The sequence below is a fragment of the Lissotriton vulgaris genome, chromosome 3_1 (assembly GCF_964263255.1).
Source record: "Lissotriton vulgaris chromosome 3_1, aLisVul1.2, whole genome shotgun sequence".
NCBI lineage: Eukaryota > Metazoa > Chordata > Amphibia > Caudata > Salamandridae > Lissotriton > Lissotriton vulgaris.
In genome coordinates this window covers 829,760,440-829,781,478 of record NC_141689.1, presented here as the reverse complement: position 1 = coordinate 829,781,478, position 21,039 = coordinate 829,760,440, and the positions used below count along the sequence as shown (strand labels likewise).

General features: G+C 46.2%; 1 protein-coding gene across 1 annotated transcript in view; it reads left to right on the top strand.

Moving 5' to 3' along the window:
* The window catches only part of LOC147727090 (uncharacterized), a 681,874-nt gene that overhangs the window by 470,923 nt on the left and 189,912 nt on the right, over positions 1-21,039 (top strand). Inside the window, exon 9 of the mRNA XM_086961139.1 lies at positions 17,107-17,192. Within this exon, the coding sequence (XP_086817265.1) occupies positions 17,107-17,192 (86 nt within the window). The remainder of the gene's footprint in view (positions 1-17,106; positions 17,193-21,039) is intronic.

Sequence of the window (21,039 nt, the reverse complement as noted above, 5' to 3'; positions counted from 1 at the left end):
TACGAAACTTAAACAAATATCTGAAAAAGCAGAGTTTCCGCATGGTGACGCTCACGGATGTCCTCAATTGCCTCATGGAAGGAGATTTCATGGCTTCCCTGGATATGGAAGACGCTTACTTCCACATTCCAAACCACCGCAGGTATCTGAGATTCACAGTGGCTGGTGTCCATTTTCAATTCAAGGTGCTCCCTTTCGGCCTGAAGTCTGCACCAAGAATCTTTACCAAGACTCTAGTCCCAGTTGCAGCTGCGTTGAGGTCACAGGGAATCCAAGTATTCCCGTACCTCGACGATTGGTTAATAAAGAGTCCGACAAAGATTTCAACAAGGCAATCGGTCAAGAGTGCTCTGTCAATGTTCTCGAATCTGAGTTTGACCCTCAACGCCAAAAAATCTCAACTTCAACCCAAACAAATTCTGACGTTCCTGGGAGCAGTACTAGACACTTCTCAGTGCAAGGCCTTCTTAACCCAAATTCGTCAGGACAAGATCACAAAGCTGGCAAGTCAAATACGGTCAAAAAAGTCTCTTTCGGTCCGACAGTTTGTTTCCCTGCTAGGGATGTGTTCCTCCGCACTCCATCTAGTTCCACTGGCTCGACTCAGAATGAGGCCTCTCCAGGAGGAATTGCATCGACAGTGGCGGCAGATAGACGGATCTTTCGAGGACCGTATCAAGGTCACGCCCAAGATGAAACAAGCTCTTCTATGGTGGGCGGCAAAGAACAATTTGTCTCCGGGGCTCACTTTTCTTCAGACCCTACCGGAATTTACTCTAACGACAGATGCCTCCATGGAGGGTTTGGTGAGGTCATCTCCAGGACCTTCAAGTGCAGGGACGGTGGTCCCATCAGTACAAGCACAAACACATCAACTGCCTCGAGTTGAGGGCAATTTTCCTGTCCTTGCGAGCCTTCCTGCCAAGAATTGCAGGCTCTGCAGTACTGGTGCGCACGGACAACACCACCAGCATGTTTTACGTAAACAAGCAAGGGGGCACAAAATCTCTGGCCCTGTCTCTTCAAGCGCAGGAAATGTGGGAATGGTTACTCCACCACAAAATTTCCCTCAGAGCGGAACATGTTCAGGGAATTCAGAATTCTCTGGCCGACGATCTCAGCAGATCGTTCACAGGATGTCACGAGTGGGAACTCGAACAACGCCAAGTGGAAACAATTTTCCAGCTCTGGGGCACACCAACGCTGGACCTGTTTGCCACGCAACAGAACAGCAAATGCATATACTTTGCCAGCAGGTTCCACCAGCAAGGATCGAGAGGAAATGCCCTGTTGATGAGGTGGACCAGAATCTTTGCATATGCCTTCCCACCGATTCCTCTCATCCCAAAGGTTCTACAGAAAATGAAGAGAGAGCGTTGCTCTCTAATCCTAATTGCTCCTCGCTGGCCGAGACAGTATTGGTTCCAGGAGCTTCTGATACTCTCCCATCAACCTCCACTGCGCCTCAAACCGACGCTTTCAATGCTAACAAGAGAGGAAGGACAAATACTTCATCCAGATCCTCAGTCGCTACACTTGCACGCCTGGCTCCTGATTTCTTAGAGTTTAAGGACCTGGAGATTTCTCCAGACTGTAGAGCTGTTCTATCTCAGGCTCGTGCACAGTCTACCATCAGAACCTATCGCTTCAAATGGAAGAGATTCTGTTTATGGTGCGGAGAGCATGACGTCCATCCACTACAGGCTCCTCCAGAGAAGATTCTGCCTTATCTGCTGTCTCTAGCCAGATCAGGTCTCGCTTTTTCTTCTATCAAAGTTCACCTTGCTGCCATATCCAGATTCAGGAAGAGTTACAACAAACCATCTTTGTGCTCTTCTTCTTTAATTAAACAGTTCCTTAAAGGATTATTTCGAGTTTTCCCTCCAGTGCGGCCTCCTCCTCCTGAGTGGGATCTCAATATTGTGTTATCTCAATTGCTGAAAAGGCCTTTTGAACCAATTCATAAATCGGAACTTAAATTCTTGACTTGGAAAGTGGCTATTCTGTTAGCCCTCACTTCAACCCGGAGAGTAAGTGAGATACAAGCGTTCACTATATCAGAACCTTTCCTACATTTTTCAAAAGATTGTGTGACACTTAGAACTCATCCTAAGTTTATTCCCAAAGTTCCGACCCAGTTTCACATCAACCAACCGGTGAAACTCAAAACTTTCTTTCCAGACCCCAAGACTCCAGCTGAAAGGATGCTGCACTCCTTGGATGTCCAAAGATGCCTCAAATTCTATTTACAAAAGACAAAAGATTTACGCAAATCTACCCAACTGTTTGTAGCTTATGGACAAGCTACACGTGGTCAGGCAGTGACGAAGGCAACTATAGCCAGATGGCTTTCCTCTGTCATCGTCTTCTGTCATGAGAAAGCGAACAAGCCCCTGACAAGAACGGTTAAGGCGCATTCCACCAGGATGATGTCAGCGTCTACAGCCCTATTTGCAGGGGTGACCCTGGAAAACATCTGCCGTGCTGCTACATGGAAAAGTGTGCATACTTTTACGAAGCACTATTGCCTGCAGCCGGTGCTACATGGAGATACGTCAGTGGGAGAAGCAGTGTTGCAGCATCTTCTTCACTGAGGTCAGCCTGTTATGGTTTTTCTTTTTTCTGTTGCTACATGTTTGCTAATATACTGTTTTAATGCTCTATATATAGATACATATTATATGAAGGTATTGTCATGATTTTGCATATGTATTGAGATATGTTATTGCTCTAGTACCTTCCAGGTTGTGTGGGGATATATGGTTTGGATTGTCTCCCACCTTCCTCTACCGACAGTTATGGTTATTACTGCTTGCTACTCTGATTCAGGCATGTGAATCTATGAAAGATACCCCAATACTGGATAAGAAAACAAGTTACTTACCTGTAACTACAGTTATCCAGTATTGGTATCTTTCATAGATTCACATGCACCCACCCTCCTCCCCGGCTAGGCAGTTCTTATATAGGATACTACTTCTCACTTGTGCTGGGAAAATCTGAGGAGAACTGCCTGGGCTGGGAAGGTTCTAGAGGGTGAGGTTAGCTGATTGGCTGAGGCTACATTTTCAGTTCTTTTTACATAATGAGGTAGATAGGCTGCTAAGTTTTGGGCCTAGTTGGGCCTATATCCTTTTCTAGCCTACTACTAATGGTTTTTAGGCACTGCTATATATATATAATTTACCGTGGGACTCCCGCCTCGACGACGGGGAATGATTCAGGCATGTGAATCTATGAAAGATACCAATACTGGATAACTGTAGTTACAGGTAAGTAACTTGTTTTCATCTTCTCCGTCTCGAAGTTCAACAGCTGCTCATCAAAGGGGTGATAGAATCGGTTCCTCAGACCCAACGAGGGAAAGGATTATATTCCAGGTTTTTCCTGGTTCGCAAGACGGAAGAAAAATGGCGCCCAATTCTAGACCTGAGGGAGCTCAACACCTATCTCATAAAACTCTCTTTTCGGATGGTTTCCCTCCAGGATATATTGCGTCTCCTAAATCCGGGCGATTATATGGCAACTCTATATCTAGAGGACTCATATTTTCATGTTCCCATTCATCCGGCCCACAGGAGGTATCTTAGCTTTACAGTAGCCAAGAGCCACTTTCAGTTCAAAGTCCTACCTTTCGGACTAAGATCTGCACCGCGGATATTTACAAAGGTATTGGCACCAGTGGCAGCTTTTCTCAGAAGGCAGTCTCTGCAGGTGTTTCCCTACTTGGGCGACTGGCTGATAAAAGCTCCAACCTCTCAAGCAGCCTCAAAAGCAGTCAAGGATTGTATTCAACTTTTCAGTCATCTGGGTCTAGGCCTAAACAGAAGCAAGTCTGTCCTTCTTCCGTCCAGATCGGCAAGATTTCTGGGTGCCATTCCGGATACAACTCATTGCAAAGCTTTCCCTTCAGAGGAGAGACAGAACAGACTGATTCTTTCTGCCAACCGATTTCAAAGGAAACCAACTCTTTCAGTCCGTCAGTACAAATCCCTTCTACGATCGATGTCATCTTGCATTGCATTGATTCCGCACTGCAGGCTTCACATGCGTCCCTTGCAGGAACAACTAGACTTGCAATTGCATCAAGAAGAAGGGTCTTTCGAAGACAGGATAAAGAAAACAATGTGGACTAGCCCACTGGGTTTGTAGAATATATGTTAATATTCAGGGTCACTGTTGGCTAAGGCCTTAGTGCTAGACCCAGTCGGTCTTGTTTATAAACCCCTCACATACCAACCTGGTTGGTGTCCTGCTTCGTCATTGGGGTCCAACCAGGCAGCCGAGTGCCGCCTAGTTGTGCTTCTACGCCTGACTACAGCGGAGCGGGTGCCGTGCAGTGATATGATGTTGATGAAGGTGAATCTTAAAATATCCTTCTGGGAATCCTTGCCTAGTAGTTTATTCTTGGCGGCCCAGAGTTCAGGATAAAAACTATGTGGTGCAACTACTAGTAGAGAGATTATGTCTACGAGTTGGCTATGTGATAGTGGTCTACATGTTTCAGTCCCTATTTAAAAAAATTAGGCGGGACTTTCTTCAAGACCAAGAGATGGCTTGTGAGTGGCAAAAAGTGGTGCCACGGGTGTGTTATCTCCTACACACGCGCTAAGGTGTGTGGAAAAAGTGAAAATAGATAAAAAGGTGCTGCTGTTACTTACAGGCACCTGGAATTTGCGAGAAAAACCTGTAAGGAGAAAAGACAATGCATAGCATAATCGGTCAGGAAATTGTACAGGCAATCAGTTCAGGATTCTTTGTGACATGTGACATGTATGACTAGGTAAGTATTGGCCAGGGCCAGTGACGTATTTATGCTAGAGCGCAGCATGCACGTGAATTGGCATGCCTATGTTAAAATACACATGGTGCTGCGTGACATGGTATTACATATTGAACGTACGTGGGTCCCAGGGGGTCCCGGCTGGTGTGGAACCGCCGGAGATGCTCTGTTAAGTACCTTCCGATTGGTGTCCGGGATCGGCCGGGGATGTTTCCGCTTTGCAACGCGCATGCATAGTAAAAACCGGGCCAATCCTGTGCATGCGCCTGAGCTCGGAATAGGTCTAGGAACAAGGCGGCCATCCTGTAATGGCTATTTTGTACCCGGGCACTATTGAAAATACTGAGAATAAATAAATGCTATATAGTAATCAGTACTAAATACTAGGACGGGAGGATACTGCAGATCGATCGATTACAGAGATGCCTCCCCCCCGGGCCCTGAAATTCTGGGATACCATGTTATAGCGAAGTAATTACTGGTGCCTTACAAACTACGTAAACTACGTATTTTTTATAGGTGTGTTTTGTCTCACAGTGCATGATTGCCCTCGTGGGCACAAACCTTTGGTTCAAACCACATAATTTTTAAATGTTTGTTTTGTCCCACTATTCAGTGACCACAGGGTAGCTGCCCTCGCCAATAGCCCACTAGGGCTTTTTTACAGTCCACCAGGCGGCTATAGAACACAACACGCTATCCTAGCACGCCGCTATAGCATGTAATACCATGTCACGCAGCACCATGCGTATTTTAACATAGGCATTCCAATTCACGTGCATGCTGCACTCTTGCATAAATACGTCACTGGCCCTGGCCAATGCTTACCTAGTCATACATGTTGCATGTTACAAAGAATCCTGAACTAATGGCCTGCACAATTTCCTGACCGATTATGCTATGCACTGTCTTTTCTCTTTAAAGGTTTTTCTCGCAAATTCCAGGTGCCTGTAAGTAGCAGCAGCACCTTTTTATCTATTTTCACTTTTTCCACACACCTTAGCGCGTGTGTAGGAGATAACACACCAGTGGCACCACTTTTTGCCACTCACAATCCATCTCTTGGTCCTGAAGAAAGTCCCGCCTAATTTTTTCAAATAGGGACTGAAACATGTAGACCACTATCACATAGCCAACTCGTGGACATAATCTCTCTACTAGTAGTTGCACCACATAGTTTTTATCCTGACACTCTGGGCCGCCAAGAATAAACTACTAGGCAAGGATTCCCAGAAGTGTATTTTAAGATTCACCTTCATCAACATCACATCACTGCACGACACCCGCTCCGCTGTAGTCAGGCGTAGAAGCAAAACAAGGCGGCACTTGGCTGCCTGGTTAGACCCCAATGATGAAGCATGACACCAACCAGGTTGGTGTGTGAGGGGTTTATAAACAAGACCAACTGGGTCTAGCACTAAGGCCTTAGCCAACAGTGACCCTGAATATTAACATATATTCTACAAACCCAGTGGGCTAGTCCACATTGTTTCTGCATTACGCATTTGGGGAAAGGACTTGCCCCTTAAAAATCCTTGCTCTCCACTTGATTAGCTTAAAGATTACTCGTGTCATGAGGAAGGCGATCAGGTGGTGGTCTATAACAAGCAATATCGAGGAAGGTCTCTCCTTCACGGTTCCTCCCTCTCCGTTAGTCCTGACCACAGACGCTTCTCTAGAAGGCTTGGGAGCTGTGTTACAGGATCTTCAAGTGAACGATCACTGGTCTCCAGAGCTTCTCACCTCTCACATCAACCTACTGGAACTGAGAGCAATTTGTTTAGCTCTACAAGCTTTCCATCCAAAAATTCAAAATTCTACAGTCCTGGTGCTTACAGACAACACAACGGCCATGCATTATGTGAACTAGCAGGGCGGAACAAAATCCAAACTCCTTTCAAAGGAGGCACAGGAGATCTGGGAATGGGTTATTTGTCACCAGATATCTCTCTCAGCAGAACATCTACCAGGTACTCTCAATGTTGAGGCGGATTCTTTGAGCCGCCTATGGTCAGTCTCCCATAATTGGGAATTGGATCAAAGAACTCTCGACAGAATATTCTCTTGTTGGGGCACTCCTCTTATAGACCTGTTCGCGACTCCACAGAACAAGAAATGCCAACTCTACGCAAGCAGAGATCACTATCCAGGGTTGCTGGGGAATGCCCTTTCGATAGCCTGGTCAGGTGTATTTCTTTACGCCTTTCCACCGATTCCTTTGATACCAAGGATACTGAGGAAACTCAAAACAGAACCCAGCACCATGATTTTAATAGCCCCAGCTTGGCCCCCCAATTTTGGTTCACAGAGCTCCTCCTTCTATCTCAGGATCAACAAATTCTCCTGCGTCCTATTCCTACCCTGCTGACGATGTCCCAGGGCCAAGTAATGCATCCGGACCCAAGCTCTCTGCAATTGACAGCTTGGCTCCTGAGCACCAGGAGTTCAATGCTTTAGATATCCCTCAAGATTGCAAGGACATTTTATCTCAAGCTCGGGCTCCTAGTACAAACAGGACCTATCGTGCAAAATGGAAGTGTTTTTGTGCATGGTGCCAAAAGAAAAATCTTCATCCTTTTACTTCGGCTTCTCATAAAATCTTACCGTATATATTGTCTTTGCCCAAATAAGGTCTTCATTAAAGTGCATCTGGCAGCGATCTCGTGGTTCATACGAACAATCTTTGGCCCTTCTCTTTGGTCTGCAAGGGTGATCAAGCAATTCCTAAAGGGTCTATTCAGGGCTTTCCCTCCGGTGAGACCTCCTCCTCCAATTTGGCAACTCAACCTGGTCCTTGTCCATCTTATGAGGGCTCCTTTTGAACCAATACATAGATCGGGCATGAAGTTTGTGTCCTGGAAGATTGCTTTTCTTCTGGTAATAACATCAGCCAGGAGAGTTTGAGAACTTCAAGCTCTCACAATTCTTGAGCCTTTTTTACAGTTAAAAAAAGGAATATTTTTTTTTATTTTTTTATTTGTTTATTGCATTTTCAAAGTACATGTAATGAGACAAATGCTAGGTACATACAACATTTCAGTCCATTTTGTATGAATCAGCAATATATCAGGTTGTAGATGTACATAGAAATATGATCAAATCAACAAACTATTCAAACAAACTAAATCGGCATCAGCTAGTACAATAGGAGCAAAATTATTAGGATGTATAATCGTTCGTTCCCAGACAGGATCACCAATATACCTTATACAGAATGTTGAAAAAGTAGCATGTATAAAATCATAGTATGTAGAGTACTGCCCACAATGTGATTATACGGGAGGAAGTTTACAGTGCAAGGGTAGCAAGTTGTAAACACATGTGTAATGCTGCAGGTGCCAGGGGAGGAACCTAAAAACTCTGGGGACAATTCCGCGAATTGTCACGGAAGTTCTTACTTTAAGCAGGCAACCCCACAGTGTCATCCTGTACAATCCCCACCCCGTCTGAAGCAGGGGAGTCCGCTCTGGCACGAGCCCACTGAATAAAAGGCTCCCATATGTCCCGGGGTCTAGGTGCAGTGGGCGTTAACTACCAGTAGATACCCAACTGTGTATGCCCATAAGTAACATCAGATAACCAAGTATCGAATTCAGGCAACTTTCTCCTACCCCATCTAACAGCAATCTGCCGTCTAGCAGACAGCAGAAGCATGGCATGTAATTTCCTTCTCTTGGGCATAGTGTCGCTCACCAGCCCTAACAATCCTAATTGTGGGGATGGGTCATCTGTCCTGCCGACTATTTGATTCACAGCATCAAATATTTCTTGCCAGTAGCCAGCGAGCCTAGGGCAGCTCCAAGCTATATGCAGAAAGGTAGCATTGTCAAATCCGCATCTCCAACATCTAGCATCATCTCGCAGGCGATAGAGGCTAACAGGGGTCCGATAGTATCTATGTAGAAATTTGAATTGTATGAGGCGCAATTTATAATTGGGGGAGAGCTGTAAATGCTGTTTACAACAGAATGACCACTGGTCCTCAGATAAGGGGGGATCAAGCTCCTCGTTTCATAGCAACATGGACTTAGGCATCACAATTGGGGCCTGATCTTGCATCTTGTTGTACAGTCGAGTCACTAATTTTTTCGGGGATGTGCAAACCAGTATGTTTTGTAAGGCATTTAACATAGGGGGTGCGTCAGGAAAACCCTCCCAAAGGGAGCGCACGTCGCCTTTAGCTGATGGTAAGCGAATACCTCCCGAAATGGGAGTACCTGCCCCTCCTCCTCCACCCGTGGGCCCCGGAACACTCCATCTGGGTATAGATCGGCGAAGGTGTGAATCTGGGTGCCTCCCAAAGATATGCCTCCCCCACAAGTCTCCAAGCAAGCCAGCATCGGGTTGTGTTTCAAGGGGTATGCACCTGTTACAACGCATTTTTTACAACGCACTACCACTACAACGCAGGCATTACAACGCATACCATTACAACGCATTGCGCTGGGGGGGGCGCTCTAGGATAAGAGGTAAGTTTAATTTACTATCCAGCACCTTCCCTAGGGTCCACGGGGACTGGAGTTAGAATAGTAAATTATACTTACCACTATCCAGCACCCCAAAGTGAAATGCGTTGTAATGGTATGCGTTGTGAATACCGCGTTGTAATGGTATGCGGAGTAAAAGTATGCGTTGTAACATCATACATCCGTTTCAAGGGGATGGCAGGCGCATATAGTAGTAGGAGCCGGGCTCGCCTTTGCAGTTCGCGCCACGCCCAGCGCAGAGTGTAAGTGGAGTCCACATCAGTAGTCGGGCGAGGGTTTTTTCGATAGAGAGCTACCGCCAGGGGCGTGGATGCTAACGAGTCCTGCTCGACCGCCACATGTGGTTGGTATGGCGTCTGGTACGTCCAGAAATGCAGAAATTTAGCCTGCGCACATAATGCATATAAATGCACATCTGGAGCTCCCAAACCGCCCTGTCTTAACAGCAAGGTCAGTATGGCCCAAGAGACTCTAACCTGACCTCCAGCCCACACCAAAGAAAGTAAGTGAGAGCGAAGGCATTTAAAAAAGTGCTTGGTGAGCGGAATTGGTATATTGGCAAATCGATAGAGGAACTTGGGCAGGATCACCATCTTGGACAAGGCCACCTTTCCTGCGATAGATAGGGGTAATTTTGACCAAATCGCCACTTTGCTTTCAAGCCAATCAACCGCACGTCCAAAGTTTAAAGTCCAAATATCTTGAAGATTACGGCTAATAAAAATCCCCAGGTACTTGACTTCGTCCGCCTCCCAGCGTAGAGGAAACTCCGACCTCACCTCGGGAGTACCGTCTGTCAGGAGGAAAATCACAGACTTAGCCCAGTTTATTGATATACCTGACAGCCCGCCGAACTTCACGAATTCTCGTAATAGGGGGTCTAGGTTATTTGACAGGTTCAAGACATATAAAGTTACGTCATCTGCATATATAGATATCAACAAACTACGGGAGCTGAACCCTATCCCCCTGGCGGTATGGTGTTGTCTTATTCTGGCTGCGAGGGATTCCATCGCAATAGCGAAAAGTAGGAGAGATAGTGGACAACCCTGCCTTGTTCCCCAGGTCACAGCGAATGGTTCCGAGATCATGCCGTTCACCCGCACTCGCGCTGTCGGGTTGGTGTAAAGCAGCCTCACCTGGGCTATAAATAAGGAGCTAAAGCCCATACCCTCAAATATGCGGAACATATAAGGCCATTCGAGGGAGTCAAACGCCTTTGTGGCGTCCAAGAAAATGGCAGCAGCCTGCACCGTGGGGTGGAGGTAATGCAGTACCGAGAACAGCATTCTGAGGTTATGAGACGTAGAGCGGCTAGGTATGAACCCCGATTGGTCAGGGAGGGCCACCATCGGAGTAGGAGCTGAAGGCGGTCAGCTGTGAGCTTAGCGTATATTTTGACTTCGACATTTATAAAGGACAGTGTCCTATAAGAATCCAGCGACATTTCGTCTTTGTCTGGTTTCAATAATGTCATTATTAAAGCCTCCCTCATGGGCGCCGGGAGTACACCCGTCTCCAGTGATTCCGCATACACTGCATGCAGTCTCGGCGCCAATTCCTCAGAGTAAGCCTTATAGAATGGTTTTGAAAGGCCATCTGGTCCAGGGGCTTTGTTTAGTGGTAGGCCATTAATCACTTTTCTGATATCTTCTATTGTTACCGGGAGGTCCATATATTTGCGATGTGTGTCATTAAACCACACCAGTGCTATGGATTCTAGAAAGTCCTGTAAGTGCTCTGGAATATTGGACTGTGTGGTAGTGTATAGATTGGAGTAGAAGTCCTAAAACTCATTTAATATCGCAGCCTGACCTGTAACTGCATTGCCGTCAGGACTATTGATCGTGTGTATAAAAGGTGTGGTTTTTGTTTTCCTAATTAGTCCTGTAAGTGTGCGACTCGGCCCATCGCCTTCTCCGTACCTTCTAGCTTCCGCCTGTTTACCTAAGAATTTTAGCTCACGCTGTGCCTCCTCCGCAATTTCCAATAGTGTCTCTTTTATCTCCGCTGCAATCTCGGGGCTGGGAGCAATGCAAAATGTGCGCTCGAGATCTTTTAAACGTCCCTCTAGTGTGCCTATTGTGCCCCTTATGGCCTTTAGTACGCCAGCCTGTCTTGCTATACACTGCCCACGAATCACTACCTTAAACGCCTCCCAGAGCACTGACTCAGTAGACACCGAACCAGTGTTGAGAGCAAAGTAATCTACAATGTCATTTCTAATCTCCTCTTTAAATGCTTCTTTCATCAAGGCGTGTGGGGGGAGCCTCCAGCCAAAGGCGCATCCGAGGGCGACACTTCAAGGAGACATGTGCGTGGTCCGACAATGAACGGTCTAGGTGGCAATATCGGGGGATATCAGCCAGAAGTCCAATCTGGACCAGGCCGCGTGTTGACTGGAAATGCATGTACCCTCACAGGTCCCTGGGTGGCGCACTCTCCATATAACAATCAGTCCACCCTCCAACATGACATCCTGGAAAGCCTGGCAGGCGTGGGGGTGTAACTGTCTGGATGCCCCTTTACCATCTAGAGTATCATTCAAAACTACATTAAAATCTCCCCCCCCCCCCCCCCCCCCCCCCCCAAATGAAGGGTAGGACAGTTCATCGCATCAATGCGAGCCCAAACGTCCCTGAAGAATTCTGGCGTATCCGTGTTTGGACCATACACAGTTACAAGTACCACTGGTTTGTCGCACAATTGCCCATGTACCACAATATACCTCCCTTCCGGGTCTAAATATGTAAGACATTCTTTCCAGTCCAGCCCACGTCGCACCAGTATTGCTACCCCCCTTGCATAGTTTGAGTTAATTGCAGAGTAGACATTACCCCATCTGCCGTGCTTCAATTTCACTGACGGTTGCGAGTTAAGATGGGTTTCTTGTAATAGGCAAATATCAATCTTATGTCTCTGTAAATATGCATGCATCAACCTTGCCTTTCTGCTATCGTTTAACCCCTGTATGTTCCACGTCCGGATCCTAATCCCATCTCTAGTCGTACCCATGGATACTCTGTCTTCAATATGTGAAGTCCCTCATAGTGGGGTCGGAACAACTTGTGGTGTATTCCAATCGAGAACTGAATGTTTAGTGACCGATGCCTTAACAAACCCCCAACTGTCCCCCACCTCCCCCCTCCCGCTCCAACCCCCCAATCAGGTTGTGTTAACCCCCCCCCCCCCCCCCGTAGCCACGTAAAGCGTGGGAAGAACTAAACATTGGGAAACACCCCAGGAGGGCAAGGTTCCCCAGGCATACACCCCTGTTCGCACAGGGTGGCCATGGGGGTTCGTATGTAGCCGCGGTCGCTCAAGCCAGTGCCCACTTTTATCTCGATTTGCTGTAGTGCAGTGCCTAAAAAAGCATTTCGAAATGCAGCATATCAACTTATAAGGCTCCCAACAACTGATCAGGAAAGTCTAAAATTTGTCATGTATCATACAGTATCATCAAATCCCGCCTACGCAGCATCAGAACAGCCCACCAGATGTAAAATCAATATCAAAGTAACATTTCAATCATTATCACTAAGGTGATCCCCTTCTTGGCCCTGTATCATATGTGGAGTTTTCTTCCTTGTGCCGCAGATGTGTTTAGCAAACTTAAGGGCAGATTTGGCGTCTGTGAAGAAATGCGCTGACACATCATGCGACACCTTAAGCTTGGCGGGGTACAGGAGCGCATATGGTATTTGCGCCTGCAGTAACGGACGTTTAGCAGGTAGAAACTCTCTACGTGTGGCCTGCACCGTCGGCGTAAAGTCTGGGTAGAAGGAGATGTTGTGACCCTTGTGAGATATTTGACTTTTTTCGCGTGCTAGTTTTAGGATGAGATCACTGTCCTGGTAATTGAGTAGTTTTGCCAGAATGGGCCGCGGCGTGCCCCCCACCGGTGGTTTCGGGACCAGTGCCCTGTGCGCCCGTTCCACCACGAACACTGGGGATAGACTTGGATCAAAAAGTTCGTGTAGAAGGTCCGTCACATACGTCTCCATCTTCCCTATATTTGTCGTCTCCGGAATTCCTGTAATTCGGAGGTTATTCCGCCGAGAGCGTGCTTCCAAACCATCGTTTTTTGCCTTGTTGATCATTAGCAGTTTGTCCACTTGCAGGAGTTGTTCTTTCGTATCACGTTGGAATTCTAGACATTCCGTGTGTCTATTGTCTAGTCCATCAAGCCTAGTTTCGTGTGTGGATACTTGCGTTTTAACCTGATCAAGTTGGGTGGTCAGTGTATCCAATTTCGCATCAATATATTGCAGACAGGAGCCCACATCCAGCATTAAGGTGCGGAGGTCATCTTCATGGTTGTCTGCAGCTCCCTCACCTCCGGCAGCCCCAGCACCTTCTGGAGACGAGCCTTTGGGCTTCGCAGAACGAGCATTTTCAAATGTAATTTTCGCCTGCCTCGAGTCGTTTTTCCCCATGGTGCCCGTCGTGCAGGACACTTACCGGCTGAGCCCAGGCACAACTGAGGCTAGCAACTGTGGCGCCGAGTCTAGGAGCGCCACGCCACACCAGGAGCTGTTGCAGTGAGGCTAGTGGTCGAGACAGCCCACCACGTGTACGGCAGTTCTACTGAGAACGATGCTCCAACTCGGGGCCTGCAGGCGAGGGGGGGGGTGGTTGCAACAGAGCCAATTCACAAGGGAGATGTCGATCCCCTACCACCTGGTTTAGCGCTCCGTGTTTGCAAAGGAGTGGGGTGATGGACCGCACTGCAACAAGCAATACGCCGGCTCTATTGACCAGTTTGATAAGGAAATGCGCAGCAGGCAAGATGACGGCTTTATTTTCAGTGCGTTAAGGGAAGAGCTGCCAGACCGGGTGAGTGCTCTGTGAACCTGCACGCCCGTGATGTGAACATCCACCGAATGCCGCAATGATTTCTTTGTGTTCGTTAATTTAAATTTTTTGCTAGCCGGCGTACACGCTCACTATATATAATGCCTGGACTCCATTGTGTAGATCGTCCTGTCGCCCCCAGGTTACCTTACGCGGGTGGGGGGAGTCTCGCCATCTGATCGGGGATGCAGCGCTGTGCGTCCTTACCTCCTGCGGATGTATGTGCGCTGTGATAGTTGTCCCGCAGCTCGCCGCAGGCCCGTCTGCCGGGCCCTCTCGGTAGGAGCAAATATGGCACCGCCAGTCGCCGTTTCCACCAATACACCTCGGCCCTCCTCAGGCCACAGCTTCGCCGGGAGTCGCAATGCCGAACTTAGTGCACCACTTGGAGAGAGGGGGCATCTCCTTTCCGATGTCCCGGCAGCGCGACAGAGCCTTCCTGGCTCCGCACGTTTAGCGGCAGAAGGGCCCACTCGACCACAGTCTTTAGTGCTCAGCCTCACGGGGGGAGGGAGCCTCTGACCTCGGCCGCCAGCAGTAGGGATGACTCGGGCGTTGCAGAGTGGACCACAATGGCCTCAGGGAAGCGACGTCGGGGAGCAGCAAAACTCTCGTCACAAGCACCAGGTGAGCAGGATTCGCGGGCGATATCAGCTGGCTTCCAAAGCAACCAGCTTTTTTAGGATTATTGCAGGATTTTCCCCATGGCCGGCGGAGCTCGCTCAGAAGGCGGCCATCTTGCAGCCTGGCTAGCCACGCCTCCCTCAAAAAAAAATCTTTGATCTTACGGACAAATGCGAAATTTATCCCAAAAGTACCTTCGGATTTTCACCTAAATGAGCCTATAGTACTAAGGACTTTCTTTCCTCGACCTTCATCTCTGGCGGAGAGATCTCTCCACACTTTCGATGTCCAAAGATGCCTGAAGTTCTATCTTCAAAGTACGAAAGAATTCAGGAAGACTTCGCAACTTTTTGTCGCTTTTAGCGCTCCAAGGAAAGGTTTGACCCTGTCAAAGCAGGGGATATCACGTTGGATTGCCAGCACAATTCATTTCTGTCATCAAGCAGCAGGGAAGCCGCTGAGGGGACGGATCAAAGCATATTCTACGAGATCAGTGTCATCATCTACGGCTCTGTTCTCTGGTGTCCCTATCAAGGACATTTGTAGGCCAGCGACATGGAGCAGTGCCCATTCATTTACGAAACACTACTGTTTGGATTCTTCCACAAGGAGTGATACAGCAGTCGGACAAGCAGTCCTGAGAAATTTATTCCAGTGAGCGGTGAGCTTTCCCTTCTATCCCTCCTTCCTTTATTGCACATTTTGTATTTGATAATATTACCTATTTATGGTTATGAAGTTTTTTGGCTAATTATGATAATACTTATACTGTGTTATGCTGATATGCATGTAAAAAAATGTGCATTTGTGGCTTACTGCTAGCTATTCTTATACGAAGCTTGGGAATCTAAAAAAGTCCAATACTGGGGCAAGAAATCATGTTACTTACCTGTAACTTTGGTTCCCCAGTATTGGTACTTGCATAGATTCCCATGCGCCCCCCCGCCTCTCCTGGGAAAGCTCATCCTTCTGCAATTGTAATTATTTTAACACAACGGCAACGAAAATCTGAGGTTCTGAGGCTCTCTCGTGAGGGTTCTATGGGGTGAGGCTACTCTGATTGGTTGTTGCAATTTTTTGGTCTCTTTTACAAAAAGAGGCGGATAGGCTACTAAATGAGATGACGCCTAGGCCTGTCTTTCACTTTTGTACCTACTGCTATGGTATTTTTCTATTACCGAGGCTCCCATTCCGACGACGGGGGAATGATACAAAGCATGATAATCTATGAAAGTACCAATACTGGGGAACCAAAGTTACAGGTAAGTAACTTGTTTTCTTGTTATGTAATGTATCTGGCACATATTTATGTATGTATTTCTCTGTCGTTAATCTGTGTTGTTTTTCAATATTGATATATGTATCAGCGTACACAATATACGACTTTACAACATATTCATATTTTGCACTCAGTGTCAGTTTCATTTATCTTGTTATTTGTTTCAAGTACTAAATTATTGTGGATCATTGACTGGTTGTCCCAATTAATCAGGACAAACTTGGTTTCAAAGTAATTGTTTCTCTCTTGGCAGAACCACTGTTCAGTTTATAAAAAGCATGTGGCAGTAAGTACTACAGAAACTAATTTTTAGAAATGTGATTTCTGGAACGCAATGTAATGATGAAATGCTTGAATTAAATTGACTTTGTCTATTATTTCAGACAGGGCCCGACAAATACGAAAGTCATGTTTGGCTTTTCCCTTTCAGGAAAGATCCACTCCTCATATAGATTGGACTAGCTTGGCCTCATCATTGCCGTACAGCGTGACTTCCTGCGGCACAAGTTACAGGCAAAATATGCCAGAGATTGAGATTATTTCCATTCAGAGGAAATGTGGCCTAGCATTTTGGGAAGCTCTGTACCCTTTTACGGTGTGGGTGAGGAGCAAGGGGCAGACTTTATTGCATATCTGTGGTCCCAGGCTGTTGTAGCAGCTCAGCTTAACAAAAAGAAAATGATGACCCAGAAAAATTATCAAAGGCTAACATTAATCAAGTATTTACATCCATCACATTAGCTTTTTTTCCTGTGGGCTTAACGTCATGAATTCTTTCATTTAAGTCCTCAGGCTGCTTGTTATCGCGACTGATAGCACAGGCTTTCAAAAAGGAAAGCAAGTTTTACCTAGTTTATGGAATGATATGCTGTGCATTTATTTTCATATCCATCTGTTAGTATTTTTAGTCAGTCTTTCTTCTCTGAAAGATAGCACCGCATACCGAGGATACCATTAGAATTTGTTTTCCAAAATACGAAACCAGTGTTTGGATGAGAAATCAGTGGTATTTTATGTTACGTGGTATGATTTTATATGGAAATATTTGTTTCAACATTTTATTGATTTTTCCTAAATAGAAATTGAAAAAAGAAATGATGGTTGCTTTTCATGGGAGGCCGGGTCTTGGTTATACCGGAGCAAAAATTAAAAATCCTGTCAAAACGTGAGTAGCGTGTGCAATTTTCTTTTTTTTTTTTCTCGAATAGTTCTTATTGATGTACATGAGCCTTAATCACATATGTATGTTTAGCTGTTTTATACTGCGGAATTATCCTTGTTCAATTAAGTTAAATTCCTGAGAACAAGGTGTGTTAATGTTCTCATAACAGTTACATGTATTATTTTATTCTTTAAACTTAAAATCCCAACTAATAAGCAATCCACCCTCACCCCTGATGCTTGATATGTCATAAGCAAATTGATGCTGGTGTTAAGCATTTCTTCCTAAAGCTATTAAGTTGGTGAACAAAGGAGCTCTCCTCAGTATCCTATTCCCATGTTTATAGGTTTGGTGACCATTAACAGTTGCTATATAATAGAATGAGTAGTTTAGGTGTACATGTGTGCTGAGGGCAATTCACCGCGGATGAATGTCATCTTTGATGGTGCCCTTTAAAAGCTTGAGGAGCATGTCCCGGGCTTGGGATATGAAATATTTTCTTTCATTCCTTCCTATGTAACAGTGTGCTCTCAGCATGGACCAATGTGACCAGCGAAAGAACCCAAGCAGCTATAGTATGGGGTGGCACAAGTTTGTTTGCAGTACTTTGGGATTGATCGCTTAACCAGGATCAGGGCAAGGGACAGGAACTTAACCCCAGGTCTCTCTAGGGTGAGGGAGAAGACCCAGGAGCACCCAGTCAGGCGCGTTTGTCATGGAGACGCCAATTGTGGTGGTCAGTGATTGTAGTACCGTGGACCAGTAAGTCTGGAGCAGGGGACAGGTCCACAGCATGTGAAGAAGGTCTGCATCGAGGAGGGAACGTAGGGGATATCCCGCAGAGGAACCAGGCTGGTGTAAGATAGACCCTGTTAAGAATATTAAATTTAATCTATTTGAAGCGGGCCCCTTTGTATTCTTATTGGGGATATTCCAATATTGTAAGTCAATCTGAGTCAGGAAAAGTATTTTCTAAGTCTATTTTCATAACATTTGCAGAGGAGCTCAGGAGTTATTGATCTGTTACAAAGGTCTCCTATAGAACCACCTGATAAGCTTACTCCTATGTACCTGCCTCATGGAGAGTTTGGTAAACCTCCTGTCGGGAGTAGTTCATGGCGCGTGCAGAATAGATTGTAGAGGGATTGTTTAATGTGTTCATAGGTAAGAAATAGCCTGGGCGGAAGATTATACTCCTTACTACCAATGTGGGAAGGTCGTTTATTTCGCCATTAAGGAATAAAATCGCCAACTGTGGCAAGTCCAACGGTATACCAAGATCGTGAGTGTCCTTGTCTCAAACGGCCTGTTTTGGTCGTTAGACCTACAAGAAGGATGGGGTGGGTAAAGGGGGTCTGCGTGTTGGTCAACCTATTCATTCATAGTCAAACAGGACATTGCAGTACAGAGTAAGTCTGGAGCCTGGGAGTTTAAGTGAGTGGGGGGGAACAGAAGGTAATGTAGCAATCGTCTTGAAAGTCAGCCCAGCCTCTGAAGAGAGAATCAAGAAAGCCAACGGGCCAAACACTGCTGCTGTGTTGCCAGGTAGTACCGTTCAAAAGCTTAGGAGGGCAAGTCCACCTGCATCAGCAGGGAGTTTCAAATCAGCGATGTCTTATCTGCGTCGCCGAAGGCCCCAAAGAAAGGCTATCAGGAAAGAATCAAGTTGTTTAAAAAAGGAGTGAGGGATGATGAGGAGAAGGTTAGTGAAATAAAGGAGATGAGGGAGGACCACCATTTTCACTAAAGTCATCCTCCCAATTACTGTAAGAGGTAAAGAGGCCCATAAAGCTATTTGAGATCGAAAAGCTTCCATCACTTTACCCAAGTTACCATTGTGCACATTTGCGGGGGAGTGTTAAATGTTGAATCCTAGATATCTGAATGTGACCATTTCAACTTGCAGCCTCGGATCCAGGTTTGTTGACAAGAAAAAGTACAAGATTTAGCCCAGTTCACCTGAAGACATGAAAGAGTAGCAAAATCAAAAAAACACCTGTGCAATGATGGATAAGTCAATATTCGCATCCCAGGTTTACAACAGGATATCAGCATATAATGATAACGCATAGGTCTGTCCTCCTATTGGTATCCCCCATTCGGCTCTGTGAAGACGGAGGCGGGCCGCTAAAGGCTCCATTGCCATGGCGAATATTATCTCTTAAAGGGGCAGCTAAGTCTGGTACCTCTGGACACGGGCCACCAAGTTTTCACAAGGGACGTGGGAGTGGTATGTAGTATTTGAATAAACTTCCCCCTGCGTGTGCCTATGTCAAAAAGTTGCAGCACTCTGTGCATATAATCCCAATGCAAGGAATCAAAAGCTTTCTGTAAGTCAAGAGCAACAAAGAATGCATCTGGGAATTGAACTGCAGATTCATCCTTGTTGTCCCAATGATGGAGGAAGTTTAGAGAGGTGTTGCAGCCCTGAACAAAGCACGCCTGGTCTTCATGAGTTATATTCGGTAATACCAGGAGTAAGGGCCAGGATTTTAGTGAGGATCTTGTGATCCGTATTTAAGATGGATAGTGCTGTTCCTTTGGGTTGCTGTGTGGATTCAACAAAGTGGGAATGAGTGCAGCATTAAGTGATGGGGGAGAGAACCTAATGTGTATGTAGCTTGATAGAATGAGTGTACTTTGGGAGCCATGGTACGAACAAATTGGGCAGATAACTCGCCATTCCTGAGACCTTCCCACTGAACAGGCCCTTCAGAAGAGTTCATCTCTTGGGTCATAATTAACTTGTATTGGGCCATCCACGCTTCTTGAGAAAAGCCGGGGAGAGGAATGTCGGCGACAAATCAATCGCACAAAATATGTGACATAGGTGGTGGGGGTGCGTAAAGTGTGCTATAATATACGTGAAAGGCGGAGCTGATGGCATGTTGGATGAGGGCTGCCCCATGATAAGATTGAAATGGCTAGCGGGCGGGTGGAGTCTGCAGAGCTGGGTGGAACTAGCCTCGCTAGCAGGCGGCTAGGTTTGTCGCCATCATTGTGTGCTCACCGATATTTTGATACGTAGCCCCCTTGCTGCTGGGCCTAATCCCCTCTAGTGCTGAGTCCTTTTTTGGTTATTTCGGGTAGTTTGCGCTTAGGGCTCCATAATATTTTTTCCACATAACGTATCAGCGCGACATTTACGTCCTTTTTTAGGTCTTGCCTACGCAGCGTGCAAGCTCTGCTTTAGAGTGACCTCTTGGAATCACTCCGGGCTTTTGTTGAAACTCGTGCATGTTTTGCACTGTTTCCTATTAGTACTCGTGCGTGTTTGCCATTTCCCTTACGGGAGCGAGCAGTGGTGCTTTCTGTTAGCAATTATCACACCTGCCACTGCTCGGGCCCGTAAGGTAAATGCTGTACATGCACGACTTTAACTTTTGCGGCCGCAGGGCAGCTCTTGTCTTTCAGCGCTTGTTTCCTTCAGCTTTCGGTGCCCAGTTCTTATGTATGTCTACAAGAGAGCAGCACCACATTGCAGATTTATTTCCCACTATTTTCAAGTTTTGCCACATGCAATAAATTTAATTTTCCCATTTAAATGTTTATATTTGGTGATTTATAGGGACGCCACTTGTACACGTCTAGTGGGGCGTTTAAACAAAATGTGTTTCGAACACTCCATCCAGTTGTTCTCGTTCCATTTGGAGACAACTGAAGTGTTTAGTCAATGACTGTTAGCAGAAGTTTATAATGCACTCTTTTATGAAAGATTATATATTAAATCTCTGCATCGCTCTTAACTTTAAGGTTGTACTTGCTTTTCCTCAAGGAATTTCACTGATTCTTTTTCAACACCTCTCACAGTGAGTAGCTTTGAGAGTGAAGCGCCCTGACGCTTTATTTT